Below are 25,688 nucleotides of genomic sequence, written 5' to 3'. Positions count from 1 at the left end.
GGTTCCGTAAAAGATTTTTCAATGATGTGCTGGGTGTTTCTGGTCCTGAAATCCCAATTCTCTGGATCGGGTCAAATGCTTCAAATCAGGTATCCATGCGCAAATCATTCTCGCACCTCCTCCAGCTTCAGCGTGAAAGGAATCGAAGGGTTTGCTGTGATCTCAACTTTGAAATAAACGAGGACGTGTGGTTGTCTAAGGCCGGCGTTCGTTGGTCACTAGTGCGCAGTACGTAGGCTTCGGGTATTGTGATTCGGGCTCCTCCTTCATGCGCATGAGCAGGTTATTACGGCAGGTGATCACGCACCCCGCAATTCGGCTGCGCGTGCAGTTCAATCAAGCTAGGCTTGAGAAACCTATGACAGCGGCAACTCGAGGAAGACTACCAAATACCCACCGGCGCCGCATAGCACGCCGGGATCGATTGCCTCCGTAACACCGTTGTTTACGGTTGGGTAATTGCTATCACGCAATCTCATTATCTAAATCAATGTAGTACCCGGTAGAAACGTTGCTGGCTGTTTTCGTATTCTCTAGAGTCTTGTTCCAACTGATCACAAAATGACGATCAATCAAACTCGACGTAGACTAAAGACAAGAAAGACGATGTATTGGTCACGATGAACTACGGATATAGGAAGACTAATCTGGTGTGTAGCTTCTCTCTTACGTTGCTTCTTGTCGACACCTTTTCCTTACATTAGCGTCAGAACGGGTATTTCTATAAGCCTATAAACAGGCCTATTTGAGCCTATAAAAAACATTAATCGAGATTAAGGTTTAGCCGTTCAGTCAGGCCCTTGCAAACCTATCATTTTCGTAAACCTTGTTAAGACCAAGGCTTATGAGATCTGATAAGGCTTAATTTGACATTATATACATCGATGGCCGCTAGCCTTCCCCCCCCCCCCCCCCTTCCCCGCCTACCTACCTACATACCTACCTACCTATCTATCTACCTATCTACCTATCTACCTACCTATCTATCTACCTATGTACCTATCTACCTACCTATCTACCTACATAACTACCTGTCTGCCTATGCCTGCCTATGCCTACCTACGCCTACCTCCCTGCCCATTAACTTCAATTGGTTGAATTTGATGCTCGATTTGATGCGCTAGATTCGCTGCTGGTGCTGCTGCTGGTGCTGGTGCTAGATTTACTGATGCTGTTGGACTCGCTGCTGTTGCTGGATTTGATGTTGTTGCTAGATTTGATGTTGTTGCTAGATTTGATGCTGCTGCTAGATTTGATGCTGCTGCTAGATTCGATGCTGCTGCTGGATTCGATGCTGCTGCTGTTCAATTCGTTGATTACCACCCACTTTGATGATAACGGTGATGGTGATTGTGGGGTGAGAAAGGGGGGGGGGAGGGTAGATGATACGGAGGTGGTGGAGGTGGTGGAGGTGATGGAGGTGATGGAAGTGGTGGAAGTGGTGGAGGTGGTGGAGGTGGTAGAGGTGGCAGAGGTGATGGAGGTGGTAGAGGTGATGGAGATGGACCGGCGCAGATGGCTTGATATTTGCTAAGTGCCTAACCCTAACCCACGAAACCTTCATTTTGCGCCCCCCAGGTCACACTAGATCTTATGAATTTGCACAATCCTTAGTGGATCGGTAATATCAATTTTGCAAATAGTATTAGATAAGCCTTGTTCGTAAATAATCGCGGCCGACGGTCACACTTATGCCCAAAACAGGCCAAATTTAGGCTTATTTGAGATATAAGGTCAAAATAAGACTTTCCGTCTGCCTCCCAGGCTTATAGAAATATACGTTCCGGCGTTAAAGTATCCACTTATTCAGCAACATGTTAAGCCTTATCATACGCCACATGCTACAACGTGCGATAGGGTTTCAAGCCAAACGAGAGAGTAAACATTTCGGGGCTCTTAGGGGGATGACGAACATTATAATTTCTAGATATTAAAGCGCATTGTAACGCGACTTGCAGCTCGGTGGATACCTTAACGTCGAAACGCATAGAATTTTAAGCCTTATTACGTACAGAGAGACTTAATTAAGCATTAGGTATGCCTTATTTACCAAAAGAGGCTAAATTAAGCGTTTTATTTGTATTAGTAATATTAGCTGCTATGGCTTTTCCCAAAATAAGGTCAATTTGATGCTTTTTAATTCGGTAAAGCTGTGCTTTGGTTTAGGGTTGCCAAAAATTCTAACCCTAACCCGTCAATAAGGTTTAAAGTCTCAATTACGCCTTATTCTCGATGCATCTTATTCAGGAATAAGCAATATACGTAGATTGATGCTTATTTGATGCTTATTTGATGCTGATACCGACGGTAAATGCTCAAATAGTAGTACGCCTAAGCACCGTATACGCCATACCGACGGTAAATGCTCAAATAGCAGTACGTCTGAGCACCGTATACGCCATACCGAGGGTAAATGCTCAAATACTGGTGCGCTTGAGCACAGAATTAGCAATATCAGTGGTAACTGCCTATTTGATGCTCATCTGATGCTGATACTGACGATTAGGCTTATATATAGAGCTCAACGAGCAACTCTGGCTTGCTTGGCACAGGCCAAATTACACCTCCAGCGACACCCCACCTTCCATCCCACCCACCTCTACCTTCATCTCCATCTCTATCTCTATCTCGATACACCTCCAGATTACTAGTACCGGCCAATCGATCGTCAACATGCTGCTCAAAAGACTCCTGCTGGTACGTAATTTGGTGTCCTCCGTCTAGCCTGAGCACGTAATTCTGCTGCACCTTTGCTTACTTTGCTCAGGGCGAGATTTAGGCACGGAATCGAGCACGGAATAGAGCACGGAATAGAGCACGGAATAGAGCACGGAATAGAGCACGGAATAGAGCACGGAATAGAGCACGGAATAGAGCATGGAATAGAGAGCGGAATCTATCTTTTGATGCCCAATTGATGCAGCAGATGACTACATATACATACTCAGGCTAGCACCCTCTATTCCTAGGCAGGTTGACGCTTTAGCTGATGTACTAGCACTAGATACCGCCTCCTCCGAGCCTAGCACGCCACCACTAGCAATATACTGTCGATACCGTACTCGAGGTTACAGGAAGTGTGTAATCTACGGACCACACAGAAGAGGATGTGGAGGTGGAGGACACGAAGGAGCTAGAAGCAAGGAAACCGTAGCTACACGGGGTATTATACATGTATATATATAGATAGATAGATTAATTAATAAGATATAATATACCAAATCAAAAGTAAACAGTGCTATTGCTTATTCGTACTACTAGTAGATAAAGCTCAAAAAAGTAATAATCATATTTAGGCTATCAGTCTTATCCAAAAATCAACATTTAATAGGCAAAAATTCGGTGTAAGCCTTATTCCTGAATAGGCCTTATTTCATACTTATTTACGCCTTATTCCGGGATCAGCCTTTCAAAGAATTAATGGTTAAAAAATCATTACTTCGGGATATGACTCATTGATATTACTAATCAATATCCAGCACTATGGATTTTCCAAAACGTAGTCTCACAATACAATTAAACGAGAATAAGACCAAAACACGGGAAAACGCTCAAATATTGCTTATAAAAGCATCAAATAAGCATTATAAAAGGCTCAAAATTGTATGCGTTTCGACGCTAAGGTAACCAATCATGTAAATATTAGGAGAGGGTGAGGTAATTCTTAGGATACCTAACGCTGCCAGCTATCCCTATTATCGAAGTACAGACCTAACTAATTATGTCTTAATACTATACCTCATCTAAAGAACAAAACCCGACAAGAGAAATAAGATTAACCGCGATCGATCAGAAATTAGGCGAGCGACGCGTAGGTAACAGTGCAGATCGCTTGTGTTTTGGTTAGCGGGAGTGTAGTAATCGCACAGCTGAGTCCCGGGGCTGCTGGCGCCACAGGGCATGAATGGCGCCACACCGATAATAGATCACCAGATTGCCGCACCTTACATCTATCCAGTTCTCGCTTACAGTCTTTTATCGATGGTTGAAAGATGGGAATCGAGGCAAAACGACCAGGATATTTGCCTAACCTGGATTGTAGTGGGTTGAGGAAATATGATGTGCCTAATTTCTCAGAATTACGCTGAGAGAAGAGTGAGCCCCGTCAGTTAATTAGCCCTTCCACATTGATCTACTCCATATTCTTTCCTTGTGCATACAACTCCCGGGTTTGCCTCGATACCCATTTCAGCCTTCGAGTGATCATCAGTAGAGAGGTTTCGCACCAAATATTTTAAATTTGGGTTGGGTTGCCAGATGCAGGAAGGAAGTGTGGTAAGAGCCAGATTTCTTTGATGTGATAGGTGTATTGGCGACCGGTGGAGACTTTTTAAACTAAAGATTGGGGGTTGGCAGTTACAGAAGCCTTGTCCGAAGTCTGTATGTTTGGTTAACGGCGGATTTTAGCTTGGTGTTTGCTGAATGAGGAAGATTTCTGGTTTCTCTTCTCCACTACGGTGTCCTTCCTCCAGGCACTTACAGTGCGGTATCCGAATTTAAAATATTCGCTGCGAAACCTCTCTAGTGCGATAAGCGATTCTAATGTTACACGACAAGCTCCGCTTTTGAGGTGCGGCCCGGCCCGCGCCCTTGTCGAGCCCTGCAGCTTGGCACGTGCAACGCCCCCGGCTTACGGAATGTGGGGTAAGGCACGGGGCGCGGCAGACCTCACCGATCGAGGCGACACGAGCGACCGGTCCAAGGGTGTGTTCTGAAACGAAACAGTCCAGCCACCCGCCACCGCAGTGTCGCGCCGATAGGCCTCCCGGGATTGCTAATCAATTACCTATTCTGGTCCTATCTGCTATAAGTGAGTACATAACGGGTCAAAGCCATCCGCGGCGAAAAAAACCCATTGAGATGGGTACTACCAGCATGTAGCCCGCATTGTAGCTGACATCTCACCTCACCAGGGCTACCATCACATTCCGACCTGTTGGCCACACATGTACACACATTTATAGCTCGCATCATTTGTATCCATCATATATTCAACCAGCTCCTTACTAACTACGTACTGAGAATCTTCCATGATGAGCACATCATAATTCCCAAAGAAATCCAAGGATGCGCAATGTTCTGCATGAAGGACCGCGTGCCTTCGCCCCCACACTCCCATATATCTAGTAAGGACAACCGCCGCTCCCCGCGACAACAGTATGGCACTGCTTCGGTGTCTGCCTGAATCTTTCTGCAATCTTCCGTTTGACATAATCCTGGCTCTCCTCCGCCATGACCCTCACCTGTCCGTCCTCCGTCATCTCCACAGGCTTCCAGTCCTGGGGAATTGCAGTGGCATAGGGCAGAGTCATCAAAAACTCTGACAGGGGGCTGGCGGTGGGACTTTTGCTGCCTGGATAGGGGCGAAAGATGCGGCGGCGCGATTCGGCCAGGTGCATATAGTCCTCGACACCAGCGGGCGTACGGAGCCGTTCGATGACCTTTTCCATGTAAGCTACGATGCGCGAGGCAAATTCAGTGTCGGAGAGGGTGAGGTTGTGAAGGAACTCGAACTCGGGGGAGCATGGGTCTTCAGCGGCGGAGCTGGCGGCGATGGAGGCACGAAAGGAGTCGCCAAGGGTATAGGCGCCGGCATTATTAACGGTAGAGGTTGCAGGGACGTATTTGAGGAGCTTTGCGCGGCGATGGGAGTAGACGGGATTGCTGTCCATGTGAGATGTATATATCTGGTAAGGGAAGGGGGGAAGGGTGGGGGATGTGGTGTGACGACTTACGGGAAGTCGATCATGAGCAAGGACAAGAGCTCATGTACACTTAGTAGTCTTCTCATCCTGATCATGTTGACTCCCTGCCGGTCCTCCAGACTCGGAACTATCACGCACCACGGTGTCTGTCCCAATCAATGATTCGTCAAACGAAGTTCACCGTGTAAATTCACATACCTGGCCCTCATGGTCAAATGCTACCCTCATGGGATCCCATTGATAAATTGTCTTCAAGCCAAGCTTGATCCTGGACTCATTATAGTACACCGAGTTGACATTACCTGCCCTTGGAATCTGTGTCGCGTTCCCCTTGTCTCAGCAATTGAAACACCTGAAGATGGGAGAGAATTGCTCACCTCGATGTGTTCCGGTAAGAGGTCCTCAATAACGCTCTCGTTGAAGAAGAAGCCATGCGGGATGCGTGTGTTCCCCTGTTCGGTGATGATTATATCCGAGTTGGCGGGCGACCCTGCAATGTTCACGGTGGTGGTGGTGAGTACATGACGCATCCACGAAATTACGTTGTTGGCAGTTGGATAGGGAGATATCCGCGGTCCAAGATCCTTATCGACACGAGAAGTGTACCTGGGCAATTTGTTCAGCTCACAGAAGGACACACATGCTGGAGAGCTGAGGCTCGTTACCATTGAAAGGCTGCATTCCTCACTATTCGCTCGAACCGATCGCCGTTGGCGATGTATGACAGTTTCCCACGACTGCCAGCTGGTTGAAGCAGTTTATCACTGAGAAGGGGATTAGTCGGCGAGAGCGTCGAGTTGATCCGGTGCCTGGTGCTGTGCCAGTGCATCCACGGGAGACTGAGCTCCTTCATCACCAGTGCTCCGTTGACATGGCCGCAGAAGGGACCTCGCCCCTCGGTATCTGGAGAAAACGCATCAAATGACGAACCAAGATAGTGCCATACCGCTGGGCTGTGGTCCTTCTTATCCGTATCTTTCTTTGATGCCGTTTGGCTGGAGCCGTAACCAGTGGTGTTCCTCACACGCTGCCAGCAAACGTTAGCACTTGAGCCGCTACGACTACCGGTACACCACAAACCTCATAAAAGTTCAAACGGCGCTTGGTTGCATCCCAACTTGCAACCTGCAGGAAACGGTTTCGGTTGCCAAACTCGGAGCTTGCAACAACGCAAACTGTCGGGCCGTTAAACGCCCGTTGTACGATGTTCTCAACATTTCCAACCAGCGCATCGGAGTTCGGCGGGTCAGAGGTATTCTCGGGAGTGCTGACAATGGCAAATCGTAGGTCCCAGGGGATGTGTTTGTTTTCCTCGGAGAATTGTAGGTACATTCCGTCACCAAGAGCAAACGGTACCCATGTATTGCGCGGCAAGACCTTTGTAAGGAGGTCTCGCAGCGTGGCAGGATGGGCTGCTTGTGCGTTCTTGCTGAGCCATTGACCAAACCAGTCGGTGAGCACCTCGGAAACGGGGATGGTGGGCTTGGTGTCCCGCCCATCGATTTTGGAGTATATTGTGTGGCTTGTCATGACGAGGCAGCGTGGATGTATCACCGTGTATGAGTTGTCGATATTTTTCCAAACTGTGCGTTGGTGATGGGCTGTGGTCTGCACTTTATCTGTGAGCAGGCTGATATCTATCCCCAGCACGCAGCTTGAGTGTGAATAAGCCAGTGCTCTGCTCGATATCCTGCTCTAACCTTCCTTTCCGCGTTTAGACGAGGCTTCTCGTGGGCACACTTCCAAGCTACTGTTGGAATGTTGTTCTACTGCTACTGCATAGTGCCCGTGCTGTTCAGATGCTACCTACCCCACAATCATGTGGGGAATTCCTTGCTGGGCTGTCCGGTTTTAAGTTTGACAAGGCCGAGGACAGGCATGAACAGGTGTATGAAGGACGCTGGTTGCGCGGGAGAGTCCTGTCAGGATATTGGGGGGATCAAGACGACCTCCGATGTAGGTAGAAGATTCGATTGACGGTGGAGAGTCATCTCCAACCTTTCATGATTCTCACATGTGAAAACCGTTACACCGGCTGATCATTACGTAGGTCTGGATTCCTGGGCGGAGGCTCGTTGTGGCCTGTATCTGAGTCCTGTGTAATAGGATTTGTCAATTGAACTTCAACCGGCCCGATCCTGGACATATAGAACCTGGACATAAGGACCTGGACGTACAGGACCTGGGATATATGGCCGGCCACCCGTTTAGAGGTTGCGGCCGCGGGGAGGGTGGTGGTGGGAATGACCTGAAGCCTATATAGCTATGCGGGTGCGGGACAGTCCTGTGCAACTTCAAGCTGTACCCACCGGCACCGCCGTCGCCGCAGCAGAAATATAGGATAGACCACAGAGCCTATGATTCCGGGATTCCTGACTCGCTAGCCCAAGCGACTATAGTATGGGCCTGCTATGCCCGACCGGCGAAGCCCCAGTTTCACGAAGTGGGCGCCCCAGTGAGCTTGCCCCGCCAGCAGGTTGGCCCCTTCGTGAAGAGGACGGATTTCGTGGGAGGGGCACCGTTCGGGAGGTTGGCAGAGTATATATCTTATGAACCACTGTACTATATATTGTGTCAAAGATTAATATACGAGCTTGGTACTCTAGCAGATAGCATGGAAGGATCAGAACGCTTATATAACCTAGTGATATTTAATTACATTCCCTAAATTTGTACTGATATTTCCTTACGGATTTCCTGCTACATTATATATATATATGAGAATGAGTTTACCCTAGCTTTTTTCGCATTCTAACGAAGTTGTAGCGTATGCCAATCGGATCATGCTTGTTGAGCAGGACAGGCACTTCGTGTGCAGGCTGACCGACCGGAGTACCATATTGGTTCCTTGAGCAGGACAACCCGCTGGTGGAGTAACCTGACCGGTGCGTCCATTTCGTGAGATTGAAAACTTCGCCGGCCGGGCAGAACAGTAATACCTGCGGGAAAGAGGGGTTAGAGGTTGATGTTGGTTTCACTGCTTGCTCTCGCCGTGATCATACAATGAGCCGTCCTATATATATGTCCAGTATTAATTAATAATCATGTTGCGCATGGCGCACATGCAGGCAGGCCACCCAAAGCGCGCAACACTGCTGAACCTGCAAACAACGGTCGAGTGTAACGGTGAGGACTTGATTTTGGATGACCACTGCATGTTTCGTTTCAATTCGCCGTTGGTTTGCTGCTCTCTGTCCCTTCGTCTCTCTCCCGCGCCCAGCGCGCCACCGCCGTCCTCTTCGTCTTTTGTGCAGCGATATGTGCATCCTTCGTTACATATATACATGCCCATCATTGCCATGACCTCCGACCCGGACCGGGAGCGATTGCGGCCAACCTGTGTCCATGGTTATAAACGATTGACATGACGTAGACATGTGACATGGAATGATGTGAAACTGCGGGGTTTCCGAGTTCGCCTAGTGAGGATTTGGGCTTGTTCCTGGCTCACCAGGTTATAAAACATGGGATCGATTCCTTCTCCTTATCAGGATCACCGCCCTCTCATCCTCCATCTTCTCATACCCGATTACACACACTCACAAAGTCAATTACTTCACAACCGTCTCCAAGATGAGCCCGCTGACCCACTTTAGCTCGCCAGCCTTCCTCACAGACTTCACGCCGAAAAACGCAAAGCGTTGGTCCACCGAATACGTCAGCGCTCAGATAACGGCACAAGTCGAAAGGCCGGAAATCTCGCAATTCTACAATGAGCTCACAAGTAGCTGGACAGAGACGCCAACACAGGCATCCATCACCTGGGTGGCCTTCCCCAACAACGTCGCGATCTCCGAGGGGAGCGATAGGGCAAGATGGAGGAGGGCGGACCTAAGAGGCGTACAGGATGAGTATTGTGAATGGACCGTGCAGCGCAACGAGAAGAACGAGATTGTCCGGGTTGTGTTTACGGCCGAAGGCCCAGAGGTATGCCTGGAGTATATCTTATCCTGCTTGGGTATCTGTGGTGGGCTGATTGATAAAATCACCTCAAGTACTGGGATCGCCTGGCGGAAATGCAGCCGGAAGCTGTCCTCGACCTGTACAGAAAGCATAACCCCGGCTTCGACATCAAGAAGAAAGATCTTTTCCCAAACGGCAAGTACACTCGATACAACAAATGGAACGACTCGTCGGTCCCCGGCTGCATCATGCACTTAGCCCACAGAAACAACACGCTGGGGGCCCAGTTCAAACTCGCCGCAGATTCCACTGTCCTCCGCATCGATGCCGCCGGTAGACCAATCAGAGATGCCGACCGTCTCATCCGATGCAGTCGGCTCGGTGGTCCTGACAGGAACTCTGATCCACATGTGAGCTGTTTGCCCGTTCCCCCTCCCTCTTTCTCTCCCGACAGCAGCACAGGTTCTGACTTTCCCCTCAAATACAGATCGGGATCAAGATCAACGACCTTGCCCATCTCGGGGCACTCATAACGGTTGCGGACCCCGTTGGGCTCTACCTCCACTCCTTTGACGGCAACACCTTCCACGCGCCCGATGGCGCCAACGTCAACGACTTTTGGACCTGGACGCGGGGCACGCCTGCCTGCGAGGGGCACGAGGCATACTGGCTGCGCGCAGTATTCGAGGTGCCAGATGAGAAGGGCTACGTCGTCGGTGACATTGAGGACCAGAACGGAAACCGCATCCAGTGGGGGAGCCAACTGGCCGATCATATCCAGGTGCGGATAACGGGGCAGATAATCCGGCCTGGGCTACACACAGCGGAGGCCCAGCATTGCCTTACCGACCCAGTGGCCATGTCCATGCCGGAGACGAAGGCGATGGCGGCAGCTGTGGAGATTGGGGATGGGTCGTTGGAGAAAGATGAGGAGGGGGAGGTGTGCGATAGAGTTCATGGCATCGAGGACCCTGGGTTCTGCTGTTATTGAGGACGGGTGGTGGCGGCGGTGGTCAGTGTACCTCAGCTGTGCTATACATCTGTTTTATGTAGCTTGATTCGCGATCGAGTACGGTGCACAATGCAATTTTGATCTTCTTGACCTGCGGAATGACACACACCTATATAGAACGGGCAGCGAAGCTATATATACACATGAGAGCGATGTTATCAACTTGCTTCTCAGGTGCTGAGAGCGCTAAAGTATATCCATTCATCTATTCCCGGTAATCACAACCTGTTAGGCCCACGACGGCATCGTGATAGACAAAATCTTTAACGAAAAACAGTTTACTCCACTACCTTTTAGAGACATTCTACGTGACAAGCGGGTCCATCTTGCAATGCCAGCCCACATTTGCAGTTAAATTCTACAATGTATATGGTGAGCTACTAATCGCCATATGTCGTGCGTTTTCAGGAGCGCGCTCTATTTAGAGAGACTAAACCGGTCGAGCAAAATCTCTCGTAAATCCTCTACTAATAAACCTAACCCTTACTCCGTGAACCTCTTTAGTGTGAATGTAACGCTCGCCACCCTTCCTTCAGTAGATCTTCCTGTTTTTTGAACGAGTTTCTTCCCTTTTTGGCAGCGTTAAAATCCGATAACAGCTAGTATAATGAATATTACCACACCATTTGTTCGGCAAAAAGTTGTGAATTGCGGGAACGAGCAAAGGGAAACGTACGAAGGGACATGTGGGGTAGGGTTTGTGGCGGGAGATTAATGTTTCCGAGCCACGAAGGGCGCTTCCTTCTTCCTGCCCCTCCTTTTCTTTTTTCTTTCTCTCTTTCTCCTTACTTTTTAGGACGGGCTCGCACAACTGCAATAGAGACGTTTAGCCACCAGCAACAAAGAAATCCACAAACGATGAATTATTGATTCCCAAGACCATTGTGCATGAGCTAGTTAATTCCTTACCCCAGATCGTCTCAAAACTACTCTGAGAGGGGAATCTTAGGCACCAGGACCGAAAATATCTCTAGTCGTAGCCTTGAGTCTCGAAAATATTATATCACAATGTCGGGGTTGGGAATAATCTTTTGTTCGTTGCTTTAAGGTTCTGGCTAAAAGTCTCTAATGAGGCCCGAGCTCTCACTCGGCACCATACTTGCATTGATTGCGCTAAGAATGGTAACTACCTGCGTCATGGCTCACAACCGAGATGGGCTGCATGCGCGCGAGATTGTCAGGTACCGAACAGGGGTAGCATGTACAATGATCTATGGAAAAAAACAGTTATATGGTGCACAGATATTTCGCCATACAATATCACCCCCCTGTTTTTCCATAGATCATTCTGGTCGCTGTAAGGGAAGCGTGCAGGGGTATGAGGCGGCTCTGCTGCGATGACGATAGTGAACGTCCGGCGGTTAGCATGTTGCGACTCCGACAACGAGTGCGCGGTTGACAATGTAAGTGGAAGTGGAAGATTGTCGATCGCGGGTTTTGGCTCGGCTGAGCTGGTTGAGAAAATGGTGCGGCAAGTGGGTCGTTGCGAGGGTGCGTATATGGAGTGGGTGAGGGTCGCGGGGTCGGGTAACCGGGGTGATCTCGTGGTTGTTGTAGGCGGGGATCTCTACCAGATATGTAAATACATCATTTTCTTGTATGGGTAAACTCGTCCGAAAGTCGTACTTAAATGTGTTATACGTGGAAATGCATCAATAATGGATCAAACAACAAATCTTTTAATGCGTCATTAAATGCATCGATTGATGCATTAAATTGCTGCATTAAGAGTACGCATTTACAGTCACTCTGCAACAGTGTTAGCGATTCCGATTTCGGGATAAGACATTTCTCCATATGTCACCGTGGCTGGCCATCAAGAACACCCAAAGAGAAAACTTTCCCAGTAATCAATGGCACTCAAATCAATGAAGAATGAGATCAATGACCTATCTTCTTTTTATTCACGAACTGTATTATATATTTTTTGTTATCTTTTTGAATCTCAACTTTAATAAAATCAGTATTACGGGTGCGCCACACTACACGCTGACATTGAAACCATATATTACTTAGCCGCTATGGTTGTTGCCCGCAGCGTTAATAAAAACAAAAAGTGAGCGTTGGGGATTTGAGCTAGAGCCGATCTCTGAACTACTCAATGTCCTATCTACTACGCCATGCATGATGATTAATGTATCTTTCTAATTGTAGAATTAATGAATGAAAGATAATGGGGAAAGATCTCTAGAATGATCATCAAAGTCGTATGGGGTCTGAATAGATTAGAATTGGTACGCATTCTCTAAGATTATAGCTAATGCTAGTGAAAATCATTACTTTGTCCTGCAACGTAACCCACCGTGAGGGGAATTAATGAATTAAACAAAAAAAAAAAAAAAAAACCCACCGTGAGGGGGTTGTAATCATTTGGCCAATTAAGAACGACATTACGTGCTTAGTAATGTTTCCCAGCCCCGTGACATCGAGATCAATTAAGTTGAAGCAAGCCAAACAAGTCTATCTAACCACCCAATCAATCAACGAATCAATCAATCCATAGACTCAGTAAGTGCGGTAAGGTCGAGTGATGATTCATGAGTCGAGTGACAGTGCATGAATCAGATTAGTCATCGAGTGAGTCCTTGTGATGCTATCCCATGAATCAGGCGGTCACCGAGTGACCACTTATGCTTTCAGTCACAGGGCATTACTCGCCACTTGCTCAAACCCGCAAACTCATTACACCCACCTAGGTCTCATTTCCAAAAATTGCCTCTTGGCGGCGACCTAGGTCTGCATCGTAATACCCTCCAATCTACCTATGGGATTGTCAATGAAACACTCAAAAATCAAACCTGAAAAGAGATGGGTATGGCCAGAACTGAGTACACGGACAGGGCACTTAGGACGTCCATCACATAATGGTGGAATGCTACTCGACAGAAGAATTCATGACATGGGAACCGCAAATATACCTGCGTGGAAAATAACTATGGAGGAGCTGCAAGGCCATGCCAACCGCCCTCGAAAGCTGGAGTCATTTCTGGAGCTGATGACACCCGCGCGAACGAGTAGAAAGCAGCGAATCAAGCGAGTTACACATGGGTGGGGCATCTGAGCATATAATAAATTTAGAATTAAGGAAAATACGAGCAATAGTTACAAATTGTGGAAAGAATAATTATTTCCTTTGTCTATCTGAATACCTATACTCTAATTTGTCGGTGTGGAAGAGATGGAGAGATGGGGAGAGCAGGGTGAGGGTGAGAGGAGGGTGAGTACCAAAGCCTCCGGGCTCCACGTATATACGTTGTGATATAATGTCCACTCTACCAGCCATGGAAATGAATCTTTTGATGCCTTTCCCACCAAACCGATTTTGGAGAGTTGCGCCGCTTATGTACTACCTATTTTGTACAAGTGCGCGTCGTCATCTCAAAGCGCCTTTTTTAATGCCTTTTCTTATGTGCCTTTTCCTGTGCCTTTTCCTGTGATTTTTCTACAGTAAATACGGTTTGAGGAACGTACGGAGCTTAATATATCAATCAATGGGGTAGGTGATAAGATGTAGACTGTGTAACTGCTGTTCTCCAGGTTTAATCCCTAAGCAAGTCTTTTTTTATTTTTTTTATCTTTATTTTTTATATAATTTATATATAAGTTTTGATTGGTAGTAATGTGTTTATTAATTCACTTCCCTATAGTAAAAAGATTCATTTCCTTAGTAAAGACAGTTCAACTATTAAACACATTTCCGATGATTCATTTCACACCAAAGTTTTACCTGAGTATAAGATTCATTTTTTGATTCATTTCAATAGTTGGTAGAGTCACGCACACCGGTACACAACGTGACGGTACACCTTTCTCGCAGGTATGGAAAACAATAGACTCTCTTGGGTCAGGAACATACGGGGACGTAGTCCTCCAGGAACTACAAGGCAGCCCAGGAGGCGGATGCCTCCATGCAGTCAAGTCGATTACCAAAAAGGCTCACAAGAATAACAAAAAGATCCTGACGAATGAGTTGAAGGCACTGATCGCCGTGAAGAAGGTTTGATACCACCTCCAAGTTTACAACATTCCCCGGCTCATGCACTAATGTATGTGTTGATGTCCATCTTTAGCACCCGACCAAGGTTGTCACTTTCCACGGATGGTACCAGGACTCTCAGCAGACCATGTTCATCGCCATGGAATATGTCTCTGGTGGCAGTCTGGAAAGGTACATGAGAAAGCTAAAGAGAGTTGAGGTGAAAAAAATATGCCGTGAGGTCACTGCACAACTGCTGGAAGCACTTGTGGAACTGCAAAGAAAGCAAATAGCGCATCGTGATCTGAAGCCATCGGTTTACCACCCCAACATCCTTTTCTGGTATTTGTGATTTATGTTTCATGACGCTGATATGATGTATCTCGCTGACTAGAACATCCTCATCTCGTCCACCTCTCCACTACTTGTCAAGATTTGCGACTTCGGCATTGCAAAGTCAGCGGACATCGATGCCAGTGGCTTGAAGACCTAAGCTGGTACGGTGTAGTATATGGCTCCAGAGATACAGGGCTATCTCCCCACCGAAAAGTATGAATCACGGGGAAGGTACACCATCGCGGTTGATATGTGGTCACTGGGAATGGTCTGCCACGAGCTCCATACCGGGTCTGTACCGTTTTGGAAGACGGCGGATGAAATGGATGATGATAATGACGACGATGACATATCCGAGCTCTTTAGGTCGTCGCTATCTCTGAAGGACCAGGAACCAAGATATGAAACTGCGTACACATCGGTCAAGACCCCCTTAGACCAGAGTAAAACAGGATATGAAATCGCGCACACATCGGTCAAGATCTACTTAGACCAGACCGAATTTCGGCGCTACTGCAACGGAAGCGCGTTTCCGGACAAGCCTTTGAACAAAAGCGGCGTGTCAGAGGACGCCAAAGAGTTCATTCTCTCCTTGTTAGAGGTCGATCCTATGGAACGTCCGTTTGCGCAGCAGGCACTCAGGCACCGCTGGATTACCGGAGGTGGATCGGCTGCTAATAGCAGTCCTCAGCAATCACGCTCCTCGTCCCAACGCAATACGCCCCAACCAACTCGCACCAGTGTTACTTCACCCCCGGTTAACTATAACAAAGAACAACAACCTCCGAGCCAGGGAGTGAATGGATCTTGGAATCCTCAGCAGATATCCTCACCCCACAGTTCCAATGCCAGTGCATCTCCTTCCGGATCAGCTCAGAGAGGGCGCTATCCTGATAATTACCCTCCCCGTTCGTCCTATAATCCTAATGGCTATGTATTCTCGAGTCCCAATCCCAATGGCTATCAGTTGCCTGGCTATCAGTTGCCTGGCCCTAATACCCATGGCCATGTGCCTCCACAGTCGGGGCCCAATCCCAACGGCTACCAATCAATTCATAACTCCAACCTATATCCATCTTCAGGTCCTAATTCCGGTGGCTATCCGCTCTCTAGCCCTGATTTGAACATCTACCAGTCATCCGGCTATAGCCCTAATGGATATCAAGATTCAGGCCCTAACACCAATCGTTTGCAGCCTTCGAATGGGATGATGAGTTACGGTGGGCAGGCCCACCAAAACATGGGCCCAGGCCCAGGGGAAGGGAATCCATATTTCTCTCAATCTCCGATATATACCCAGCAGGGAATGCCGTCCCAACAACCAACTGGCTATGAAGGTCCCCCGCGCGGGTACGAAGGACCTATGCACCCGGGTGCGATGATAGGCGGTCCTTGCTCTTGTCCAGAGTGCTATGAGTCAGACTCTAACTCTGATGATGACAATGGAATGTATCTTATGCCTATGCCGGGGGGTATGGGACCCCCGGCGATGGTACCCACGTTAGTGGGTCAGCCACCATCTAGTGTTATGACATACTACTAGTCATAAATAGCAGTGGGGTCGTGGTAATTGTACACGTTTGGAGGAGAGATGGCTATGGACTGTTTGCATTAGGTTGATCTCGGTAGGTGAAGAAGGGGGCCGGGTAGTATGGGAGGAAGAGAGGGGGGGGGTGGGGGGTGGGTGGGTGCCAAAAGGGGACGATACCGGTTGGGTTGGAGGGATTGATTTTGGTGATGGAAAAGGTCAACGCGGAGAGCTTACTGTTGATCAGTATCACATTCGTTTTCTCAATTTTCATAACATTAGTATTTTGAGTTTTGTCCTATTTCTCATCCTTTTTCGTCATATTTTAACGCCCTCTTTCTTCCAATTTAACCATTTTGTAACTCGTTCCTCGTTCCCTCTTTTCTGGGTAGCCTGTATGGAAACGTGAATGTTATGTCTTTCAATAGTGATATCTGGACAGGCAAAAGGACTTTTGAATATCAACTTTTTTTAGTAAATATCGATGCTTCATTTCTATGCATGCGAGTAAGCCCAATCATGGAACTGCTATATTGCCAATGTCGGTTAATGGATGGCCCGCCATGGAGTCTTTCGGCAATGAATCTCATGATGACTTACTTTCAAACGGTGATGATAGGAAGTAGCACCACTCGTGATTTACCAACGCTGCTTTCAAGATATCAGAGAACAATTGAAAGAAAGGCTAGCTCTCTATCAATGTGTGGCGGCACGTACATGATGGGACTGACGCAATATATCATGGCTCATTGAATAATGGCACTGAGACTCGGGTGTTAATTATATGGTCGGATGTCATTGCGACCACGAGCGAGCGAGACCGTACTGATATTGTCTGCGTGCAAGGAAGAAACGATCTGAGCCCAAAACTGGACCCGTCACACGGCTGGCGCCTTGGCTTAGCAATTGTGAGGTACATATATGCTAGTAGTGGCCCACCTCGCGACCGCGAGGTCTTACTCCTGCTCAATAAACTCTCCTACCTCCGTGTAGTACTTCCCACCTATAGTAGTTGGCCATCTCCAGTAATTAATTATTATTGTCCTTAGCTATTCCATGGCCAGCTCCAGCTCCCAGCGTTGACCATATCCAGCTCCATTATGGAGTATAGCCAGCTCCCGCATTTAACTATCCAGCTGGGTGGGTAGTTTCTCACCCAGAGTACATGTAGTTTGCCCACCTCTGGTAGTGATCCATTTATCAACAGTGAGGTATCTCGACTCATGCCTTCTTCACTTATATTGCAGCCGCCGATTCCACCTCCGTGTAGTAGTTGGCCAACTCCAGTAGTTAATTAATTTTGCCCTTAGCCACCTCGTGGCCAGCTGCCACCCCGTTGACCATAGCCAAATGTGGTAGTAATCCAGTTCATGAGGTATTTCGACTCATGCCAGCTCTACTGTACTTAGCCACCTCCAATAAATACCACCTCCAATACCCATCCTGTTAATGAGTTCGGCATTCCAGTGTCATTGCCCGCTCCCAATCTTTGCTGGGGAGAGCCGGTTGCTACCCAGTTTGTGCTTACTAAACCTACCCCTGTCGCTGTCGACCAATCAGACTGCAAGAACCTCGGAAAATCATTATTCTAGTACATAGTAGATAGTAGATAGTAGACAGTTCGAGCCCTTCTCTGCTCGCGAGCTGGCTGGGCGCCAGGTGCTTGCCAAGCTTACACCCCCGCACACAACTGTTTTTCTTCTTTTATTTCCTCATCTAGTTGCAACTGAAGAGACCTCGGAGGCGGGCCATAGTAGTTATCAGGGTGAACGGATAGGCCAGGCCCCGGTTCAAGGGCGGAAGCTGGTCCTTGATCCTATGTATCCATCTCCTCTGGATTCTAATTAGCGACTTGAATTTTGCTATCGATGAATACCTCGACTCCCGGGGGAGGGTGTAAGATGATATGACGGAAGCGTACGTCCAGCCGAATGGTAATACCAGGATTACTCCGACGAAGAGCGCATCCTGCTCCGTGCGTTTCTTTTCTTTTGTTCTGTCAACGCGACCTGTACTAGCCGCGTGACAAACTTGGAAGGTTCAAACCGAGTTACTAACAGACAAGTTTAAACTAGTTAAAAACTGTGTTGAGGTAAGTTGGGTGTCATGGTCATGAACTCGCTACTGGCCAGTAGTGGAAAAGGACTTTTTTGGTATGGGTTAGGGTAATTTGGGGTGTAAAAACTGGAATTTAAAGTGGATTAGGGTAATTTTGACGTAAAATTGGAGTTGACATCGATCAGGGTTAGTTCTAGACATTGACAGTTTAGGAACTGCTGTTTATGACAGACTGAGTTTGTTACGGGTCACTAGAAGGGATGGCCCTGTGCGGCGCCTATCGGGCCTACTTGCGCGGGGGCGGGGCAGAATAACAATGCATATGGCAAGGTACAGGGAGTAAGACGTCAATGTGCTGCTCGAGAGTGGCGCAATATGGATTTAGGAAAGCTTGTTTTGACGTCGCGGACAGTGTGCTCCTTTATTGATTGGGCCTAGCTTCCGCCCTCTCATGAGCGGAAGATAGGTAGATGTTAGGTGTAAACTTGTTGGGGTTTAGTTTGCCGCGGGGGCGCCTGTTCCGGCTCATTCATGAAGCCGGTTTATTCATGCCCATTTTCGTTTAACACCTCATCCATGCTAACGCAGTACTCCTCTACTCCCAGACGGCCTTCTTTATCGTATAGTTGGGGAATAACCTTTGCAATACGCGGATGAGCAGATTAGGGGAATAATCTTGCAATACACCGTGGAGAGAGATCAGCTGGAAGAGCTCACCATCTTAATCCGTAACAATCAATACTTCCTGATTGAACTGGTTCACGGATGAAACTCCGCGAGTGAACTGTCTTCGTGAATGAGCCGTAACATCGCTTGAGTCTGTATCGTTGCCACTAGCTAGCTAGTGATGTTAGTTATCACATGTGTAAGATCTACTAGCTATAGACATGCAGCGGAGCATCACTTCCTTTTTCCCCCGCAAATCTTGGGATGATTGGTCACTTCGCAGTTGGCCAATCGGCACTGAAAATGGCCCACTACCTATGTTCCTACCGAGTACTACTAGGAGTACTATCACAAGTAGCTGTGGCCCTGTGGACGGCGCGATTGCGCGCTATCAGTTACACATGTTACAGAATTACAGAACTCAAGATCTCAAACGGTCATGGCGATTGATTGCGATACGAATGGATATACGATACGCTTCTTTGATCTGAAAGCTTGATTCGATTGCACGCGCAGCAAGATTGCGGAGTACCTGCCTTAATTATATGTAACGGTGGACTCCCGACAGTTACTATAAGAAAGACCTCATTCCCCACCTCTACCCCTCCCCATTCTCTCCCCAGGGGCAAGACGGTATTTGTGCGGACCACCTTCCGACTGGCATGTGTACCCTCACTGGGATGGTTATCGACGTTTGCGGCCGGGACACATAAAAAGAAGGTTTAACACTGTCTTCAACTCGTCCCGGATGTCGCAGCACTAGGCCAAGTCTGTTTCACGTGTCTAGTCTTAGCGAACTTAGAATTATAGTTAGGGCTTCTCTCAATACCGTAGCCTACGCTTGAATACCGGGCTTGGACTACTTAGGACTTTGGGCAAAGAGGAAATAGCCGTGAAAGCTAGTGGTTGATTAGGAAATACATGATTGCCGGAATCTGTCACCGGTGCTCTGCCCCGACGTCATTCCACCTGGTCCCGCGAAGATTGCGGGTGATACAGGTGGGCATATATACCGGTGGATATTCAGATTCAGCGCACCCCATCCCCATGCGCAGCGTTGCGTTTTACCTGTTCCTGACGGTAGGAGGTGGCGCGGGGGCTTAGGCTAGAGGTGTTGACAATTGGGAATGCCGAGAGAGGGGCGGAGGAGGTTTCTACGTTTCAATAAATGCTCGGTGCTTGTTCTCCTCCAGCATCGTCCAGAACACTAAGAAAACACGGCATGATTCGGGCTTTATAATATGCTCCGGCATGATGACGCGCCGGTGTTCCATCTTGTTTATTGGGCAGTTGTATGTTTTTCTAACTTCCTTATGCTTTTATTTCTCCCTATTTCTCCTTCCTCGAATCATGATGTTGCCAGAAAGATGCTTATACAGCAAATGGTGTGATTATTCTACAGGGGCCTAAAAACAGGGTTCCTATGGTCGGGCAAGCTAGAAGGACTCCTCCTATCATAATCCTCAGTGAATCATTCCAGCCGCAACCTTGGTTAAAACAATCCCCACGCGTAATTCTTTGGGTCGTCTCAATGTCACGAACCGCCGTTTCAGGGTTAGGGTTGAGTCGGCAAGTTCCCAAGCTCGACTCCCCCGGCCCAATCTATTTAGCGCGCTATTTACATAGTGATTGAGCATGCAGATCTCAATCTCTCTGCCTGCAATTGAGCCTCACAAACTAATTTATTCATTTAAACCGCAAACTAGACAAGAGTTATCATCGGAATTAAATGGGCTTTTGTCCTTCGTTGCGCTTGACCGCACCTCATCCTACCATCTCCTAAACATACAGCAGGCGAAACTTGGCTAACGGACATTTTGTTTATTCACCATCTCTATCTCTGGAGAGGGCTGGCCCACACCGCTTGACCATTTATCACGAATCTAAGCACTGAGTCATGGGTTGTTGAAAGGCTAGCAACAATAGTTTTCATCAGAAGACTGGTACAGCGTCAATTCAACACTACGTATACTATCACAGCCCAAAGTGCATATATCTCAAATCTCCAAATTCTTGCCAAACAACCAGACCAACGATATCCGACAACTACCTTCATAATCCTAACCGTCTGCTATTCCGGGCAGTTGTTATCCATCCACGTCTTGAAAAGCGCCACCGCTTCCGGAGGGAATTTCTCGGTGGAGTCGTATGTCCTTGGCATATCGCCGGAATATATTGCGTCGTAGATGACCTTAGCTTGTGTAGAAACATCTGGATATTGATCGAGGTTGAGGTTATAGGGACGCATTTTGAGGATCCAGTAACTGCCGACGATTGTCCGATCACCGTCGGGTAGCCAGAACGGGGACTGGAACAAAGCCGCAATGTCTTTCCACGTCGGGTTGGTTGGGAGTGGAGGTGCGGAGGCCCCAGACGATTCTGTCGGAAGAGTGGATTGAACACCGCCTTTGGAATTTTCCATTTGGGGGACTAGGAAAGGTATGAAGGGTAGAGGTATCTAGTCTTTCCAACGCCAAGGGCTCCAGTTAATTTCTTAACCAAAATACTGCGCTTCCACTTGTCTTATATCTTGAATTTGGTACTCGCTGTTTCGGGTATCTGGTGAGCGTCTTACTATGAACAGTTAGAATATGGTAACCACGCTTCTTGCCTATTCATAGGAAAGCTGGGATGTAACCAATGAACTCTTGGGGGACTGTGCTGACCTCTTCGTTAGACCGTCCTATCGGTCTGGCCCTGATCGGCAACTGTGTCCGTGATGCTGTAACTGGGGGGGGACATATGTTTTCTTTTCAAGTTCCCCTTCCTATTTCGTAACAAAGACAAAGGTTTGATGAGAGACAGTCTTACACAAGCACAGGAATCCTGGGCGAAACTTGCACTCTAGGTAGGAGGTAGAGAAAATGTATGTAGAGAAGCGTAGTAATTGAGCGTTATATTTTCTAACAAGAAAGGGGGGAATACCCCATATTTATACTAAAGAAAGGTAACACAGAACATAATGAATCATAACCGTATCATGACTAATAAATACCAAGAGAAGAATGAGTCATAAAACCTATGACTCATAATGACAAAATGAGAATCCTCCAATACTATGAAATGTGCTGAGCGTACTATTTCAAGACTTCCCCTCGTGAACCACAGTGAATAGTAGAAGAAAATAAAACATGCTTGCCCTTATCCAATCCCTTTGTAAATATATCCGCCACGTTTTCATTTGTAGAAATATATTCCAACTCAAACAATTTATCCTCGTATCGTTCCCGAACAAAATGAAAATGCACATCAATATGTTTAGACCTTTTATGAAAGACAGGATTTTTAACCAAGGACAAAGAACCATTATTATCACCGCGAAGAATAAAACAAAGTTTTGGTTTCCGTTCCAACTCATGTATCGCATTCCTTAACCATATCATTTGTCGACTGGTATCCGAAAGAGCCATGTATTCTGCCTCAGTAGTAGAGGTAGCGACGGAGCGCTGCTTATAAGAGCGCCAGGAGATAAGAGCTTCCCCTAACATAAAGCAGTGGCCGGTGAATGAGCGGCGATCGTCGATATCAGAGGCATAGCTTGCGTCACTGAAGCCGATGAGTTGTAAGGGACCATGGGCGAGGTATAAGCTGGGGGGTCGAGGGACATGGTTAGGTTCCCCGAGGGAAGGGACAGGCCTCGCGCGAGGGCGAGGGATGACGCAGTGGTGTACCCGAAGGCAGGGACAGAGGTCTGTACGCGGACAGAGGAGAGGACAGCGACGAAGGTCTGTACGAGGACAGAGGTAAGGGTCCGTACGAGGACGGAGATAACGGCGGTCGGCATGTTAACCGAACAGAACGAGGCGAGGAGTAGAGAGGCGGCGAAGATCATAACAGCGGGCGCGCCGGGCATAAGGGACAGCAGACGTAACGGGGACTGAGAGTAAAAGTAATGTATTGAAGCGAGGAAAATCCCCAAAGTAATAACCCACAGTAGAATACAAGATGTTGCGTAAGGAGAGAGAAGAAAAGACAACAGAAGACACAAGCAGCCCTATATAGTAAGAAGATAACAACCGATTACTAATCCCACGGAACCTTCCAGACTTCCTAATAACTCATACGTTTGGTATAGCCGTATGGTTCGTAACATGAGTGCGGTGGGTGGCGTTTTTGCGTAGAAGAGTGACCAATCGAGGGTACCCTTAAGGTAACGAAGAACGCGATGGACTGCAGCCAGGTGAGCTTTAGTGGGGCAGGAAGAAAATTGCGAGAGCATGGTGACAGTGTAGGCGAGGTCCGGTCTGGTACCGATTACTGCATACATTAATGAACCGATTATCGACTGATAGATTGTTGGATCATCGATTTTCTCCGCTTCTGTTCCCTTTTGTAGGTGAACATTGTTGTCGATAGGTGTTGCCACAGGTCTAGATTCATCGAAACCGTATTTGATAAGTACACGCTTGAGATAGGCTTCCTGTGATAGGATCACGCCAGTCTTAGTGTGGATCAAGTGGATTCCGAGTGCCCAGTTGGCTGTACCAGTTTCCGTCATTTCGAATTCTGCGTGGAGTTGGAGGCTGACGCGGTTTTTGCGTTCAACGGACCAGTAGAAGATAAGGATATCGTCCAGGTAGATAGCGATGACGACTTCCCCTGTTTTATGAATAAAAACACAAGGGTCGAAGTCCGCTTTTCTGAATCCCATTCTGATTAGCGTTTTGGAGAGACGAGCATACCATTCCCGAGATGATTGTTTGAGGCCGTAGATGCATTTGATAAGTTTGCATGCTTTGCCGGGAGTAGGGTAGCCAGGTGGAGATTTCATATAGATTTCTTCCTGGAGTTCGCCGTATAGGAAAGCGCTAGTAACGTCCATCTGATCGCATTGACCGCCGGTTTGAAGGCAGCGGGCAAGAAGCAGTCTGATGGATTCGTATCGGGTGACGGGGGCGTAAGTCTGATCAAAGTCTTGACCAGGTACCTGTGAGAATCCTTTTGCGACAAGTCGGGCTTTGTACCGAATAGGGTTGCCATCGGGCCCAAGTTTGATTTTGTATACTCATTTGCAGTCGACCAATTTTCAGTGATCTGGTGTGTCAACCAGTTTCCATGTATTATTCCTAGCGAGTGAGTCGAGTTCAACTTCCATAGCCTTTTGCCATTTTTCGGAGTCAGGACTGTTGATCGCTTGGTGATAGTTTGTTGGTTCTGCCATGGTGGTATCATGCTGAATGTTGTATCCGTATCTGACCGGAGGTTTCCGTTCCCGTGGTGGGTTGCGTCTCGGTTGATCAGTGTCTGTATCAACATCATTGTGCGGGGTATGTTCGGGAGCGTTTTCTTCTTCTTCTTCTTCAGATTCGTCGTTGGAAATTTGTTCCATAGTTTCTCGAAGCATTTGTTGGTTGAACAAGTCTTCGATATCGGAATCTGAGAGTTTCGCAGGTGGTGTTGGTGGACGTGAGGGTGGTTCTTGTTTGATCTCGATTTGTTTTGGTTTAGGGGGTGTGTCGGTTTTCATTGTTTCAATTTCTTCCCCTACGGACGGACCTTTAAACCTAAAATGACGAGAGAGAACTACTTTCCTTTGTGATGGTATATAAACACGGCAGATCTTATCAGAGTCTCCATAGCCACAGAATTGTCCCGTAATTGCCCTGGCATCCAACTTTGTTCCGGCTGGTCGTGCTTCGACAGGTATGTGAATGAACATTGTTTTACCGAAGGATCGGAGATGCCCAATGAAGGGTTTCTTGCCGGTGAGTGCTTCGTATGGTGTCATGTTCGGGAGTGCTTTATGTGGGAGACGATTCTTGACGTGTACCATTGTATTGATTGCTTCTGCCCATAGATTCCATGGAAGATCGTGGTCGAGCAAGGCGGATCGTGCCATTGTTGCTATTGTTCTGTTAAAGCGTTCTGCTGTTCCGTTTGACTCATGAGAGTAGGGGACCGTGAATTCATGCTTTATGCCTTTGGAGGCAAAGAACTGTTGGAGGTCGTTGGAGATGTACTCGTCACCATTGTCGCTTCGGAATCGTTTAACCATTTTGTCCAGTTGGTTTTCCATGTATGCGATATACCGTTGTGTGGCAGCTGCTGCATCTGACTTCTTTTTAAGGAAGTAGAGGTGAGCGTACCTGGAGTAATCGTCGATGAAAGTAATATAGTAACTAAAACCGCCAAGAGAAGGAGTGGAAAACTTGCCGCTCAGATCTGAGTGGATTAGTTCTAGTGGTTGTTTGGATCGTGGTTCGGTAAGAGGAGCGAGATGAGATTTGGTAGATTTGGCGAGTTCACATGTGTTGCATGTTTCCATGTGACCTGTTGTGGGGAGAGACTTGGGATCGGCGACCATGTTACGTAACCGTGAGAGTGAGGAAGCGGGGAGATGTCCGAGTCGTTGGTGCCAATCATAGAAGCTGGTAGCGATGGAGATGTGTGCGCAAAGTTCCTTGGTTTCAAAAATATAAAGACCAGTACTATTTGCGTTAGCGATCCCAACGATTTCCTTGCTGTTTGGTTTGTAAATGGTAAAGCCGTTTTCTGTCCCTGTCG

At 47.7% G+C, this 25,688-nt stretch overlaps 6 protein-coding genes across 6 annotated transcripts; 4 read left to right on the top strand and 2 right to left on the bottom strand.

The window, feature by feature from the left end:
• Positions 1 to 1,168: 1,168 nt before the first annotated feature.
• Positions 1,169 to 1,534, top strand: H6S33_007247 (uncharacterized protein; the record flags this gene model as incomplete). The annotated part of the gene is made up of 1 exon (XM_044838607.1): positions 1,169 to 1,534. One exon carries the CDS (start codon positions 1,169 to 1,171, stop codon positions 1,532 to 1,534), a length of 366 nt encoding a protein of 121 aa, XP_044689411.1.
• A 3,589-nt stretch (positions 1,535 to 5,123) lies between these two features.
• Positions 5,124 to 7,235, bottom strand: H6S33_007246 (uncharacterized protein; the record flags this gene model as incomplete). The annotated part of the gene is made up of 6 exons (XM_044838606.1): positions 5,124 to 5,664; positions 5,736 to 5,851; positions 5,904 to 6,020; positions 6,083 to 6,311; positions 6,371 to 6,732; positions 6,786 to 7,235. The coding sequence occupies 6 exons, from the start codon at positions 7,233 to 7,235 to the stop codon at positions 5,124 to 5,126; spliced, it is 1,815 nt and encodes a 604-aa protein (XP_044689410.1).
• Positions 7,236 to 9,278: 2,043 nt separating this feature from the next.
• H6S33_007245 (uncharacterized protein) lies at positions 9,279 to 10,599 on the top strand (the record flags this gene model as incomplete). Its single annotated transcript, XM_044838605.1, has 3 exons — positions 9,279 to 9,632; positions 9,701 to 10,018; positions 10,096 to 10,599. The coding sequence occupies 3 exons, from the start codon at positions 9,279 to 9,281 to the stop codon at positions 10,597 to 10,599; spliced, it is 1,176 nt and encodes a 391-aa protein (XP_044689409.1).
• A 3,721-nt stretch (positions 10,600 to 14,320) lies between these two features.
• H6S33_007244 (uncharacterized protein) lies at positions 14,321 to 15,089 on the top strand (the record flags this gene model as incomplete). The annotated part of the gene is made up of 4 exons (XM_044838604.1): positions 14,321 to 14,351; positions 14,385 to 14,617; positions 14,691 to 14,816; positions 14,991 to 15,089. The coding sequence occupies 4 exons, from the start codon at positions 14,321 to 14,323 to the stop codon at positions 15,087 to 15,089; spliced, it is 489 nt and encodes a 162-aa protein (XP_044689408.1).
• A 93-nt stretch (positions 15,090 to 15,182) lies between these two features.
• Positions 15,183 to 16,475, top strand: H6S33_007243 (uncharacterized protein; the record flags this gene model as incomplete). The annotated part of the gene is made up of 1 exon (XM_044838603.1): positions 15,183 to 16,475. One exon carries the CDS (start codon positions 15,183 to 15,185, stop codon positions 16,473 to 16,475), a length of 1,293 nt encoding a protein of 430 aa, XP_044689407.1.
• Positions 16,476 to 21,255: 4,780 nt separating this feature from the next.
• On the bottom strand, positions 21,256 to 21,606 carry H6S33_007242 (uncharacterized protein; the record flags this gene model as incomplete). Its single annotated transcript, XM_044838602.1, has 1 exon — positions 21,256 to 21,606. One exon carries the CDS (start codon positions 21,604 to 21,606, stop codon positions 21,256 to 21,258), a length of 351 nt encoding a protein of 116 aa, XP_044689406.1.
• Between the last annotated feature and the right edge of the window lie 4,082 nt (positions 21,607 to 25,688).

The sequence above is a fragment of the Morchella sextelata genome, assembly GCF_020137385.1.
Source record: "Morchella sextelata strain SCLS chromosome Unknown scls_22, whole genome shotgun sequence".
NCBI lineage: Eukaryota > Fungi > Ascomycota > Pezizomycetes > Pezizales > Morchellaceae > Morchella > Morchella sextelata.
This window is presented reverse-complemented; position numbering and strand designations above follow the sequence as displayed.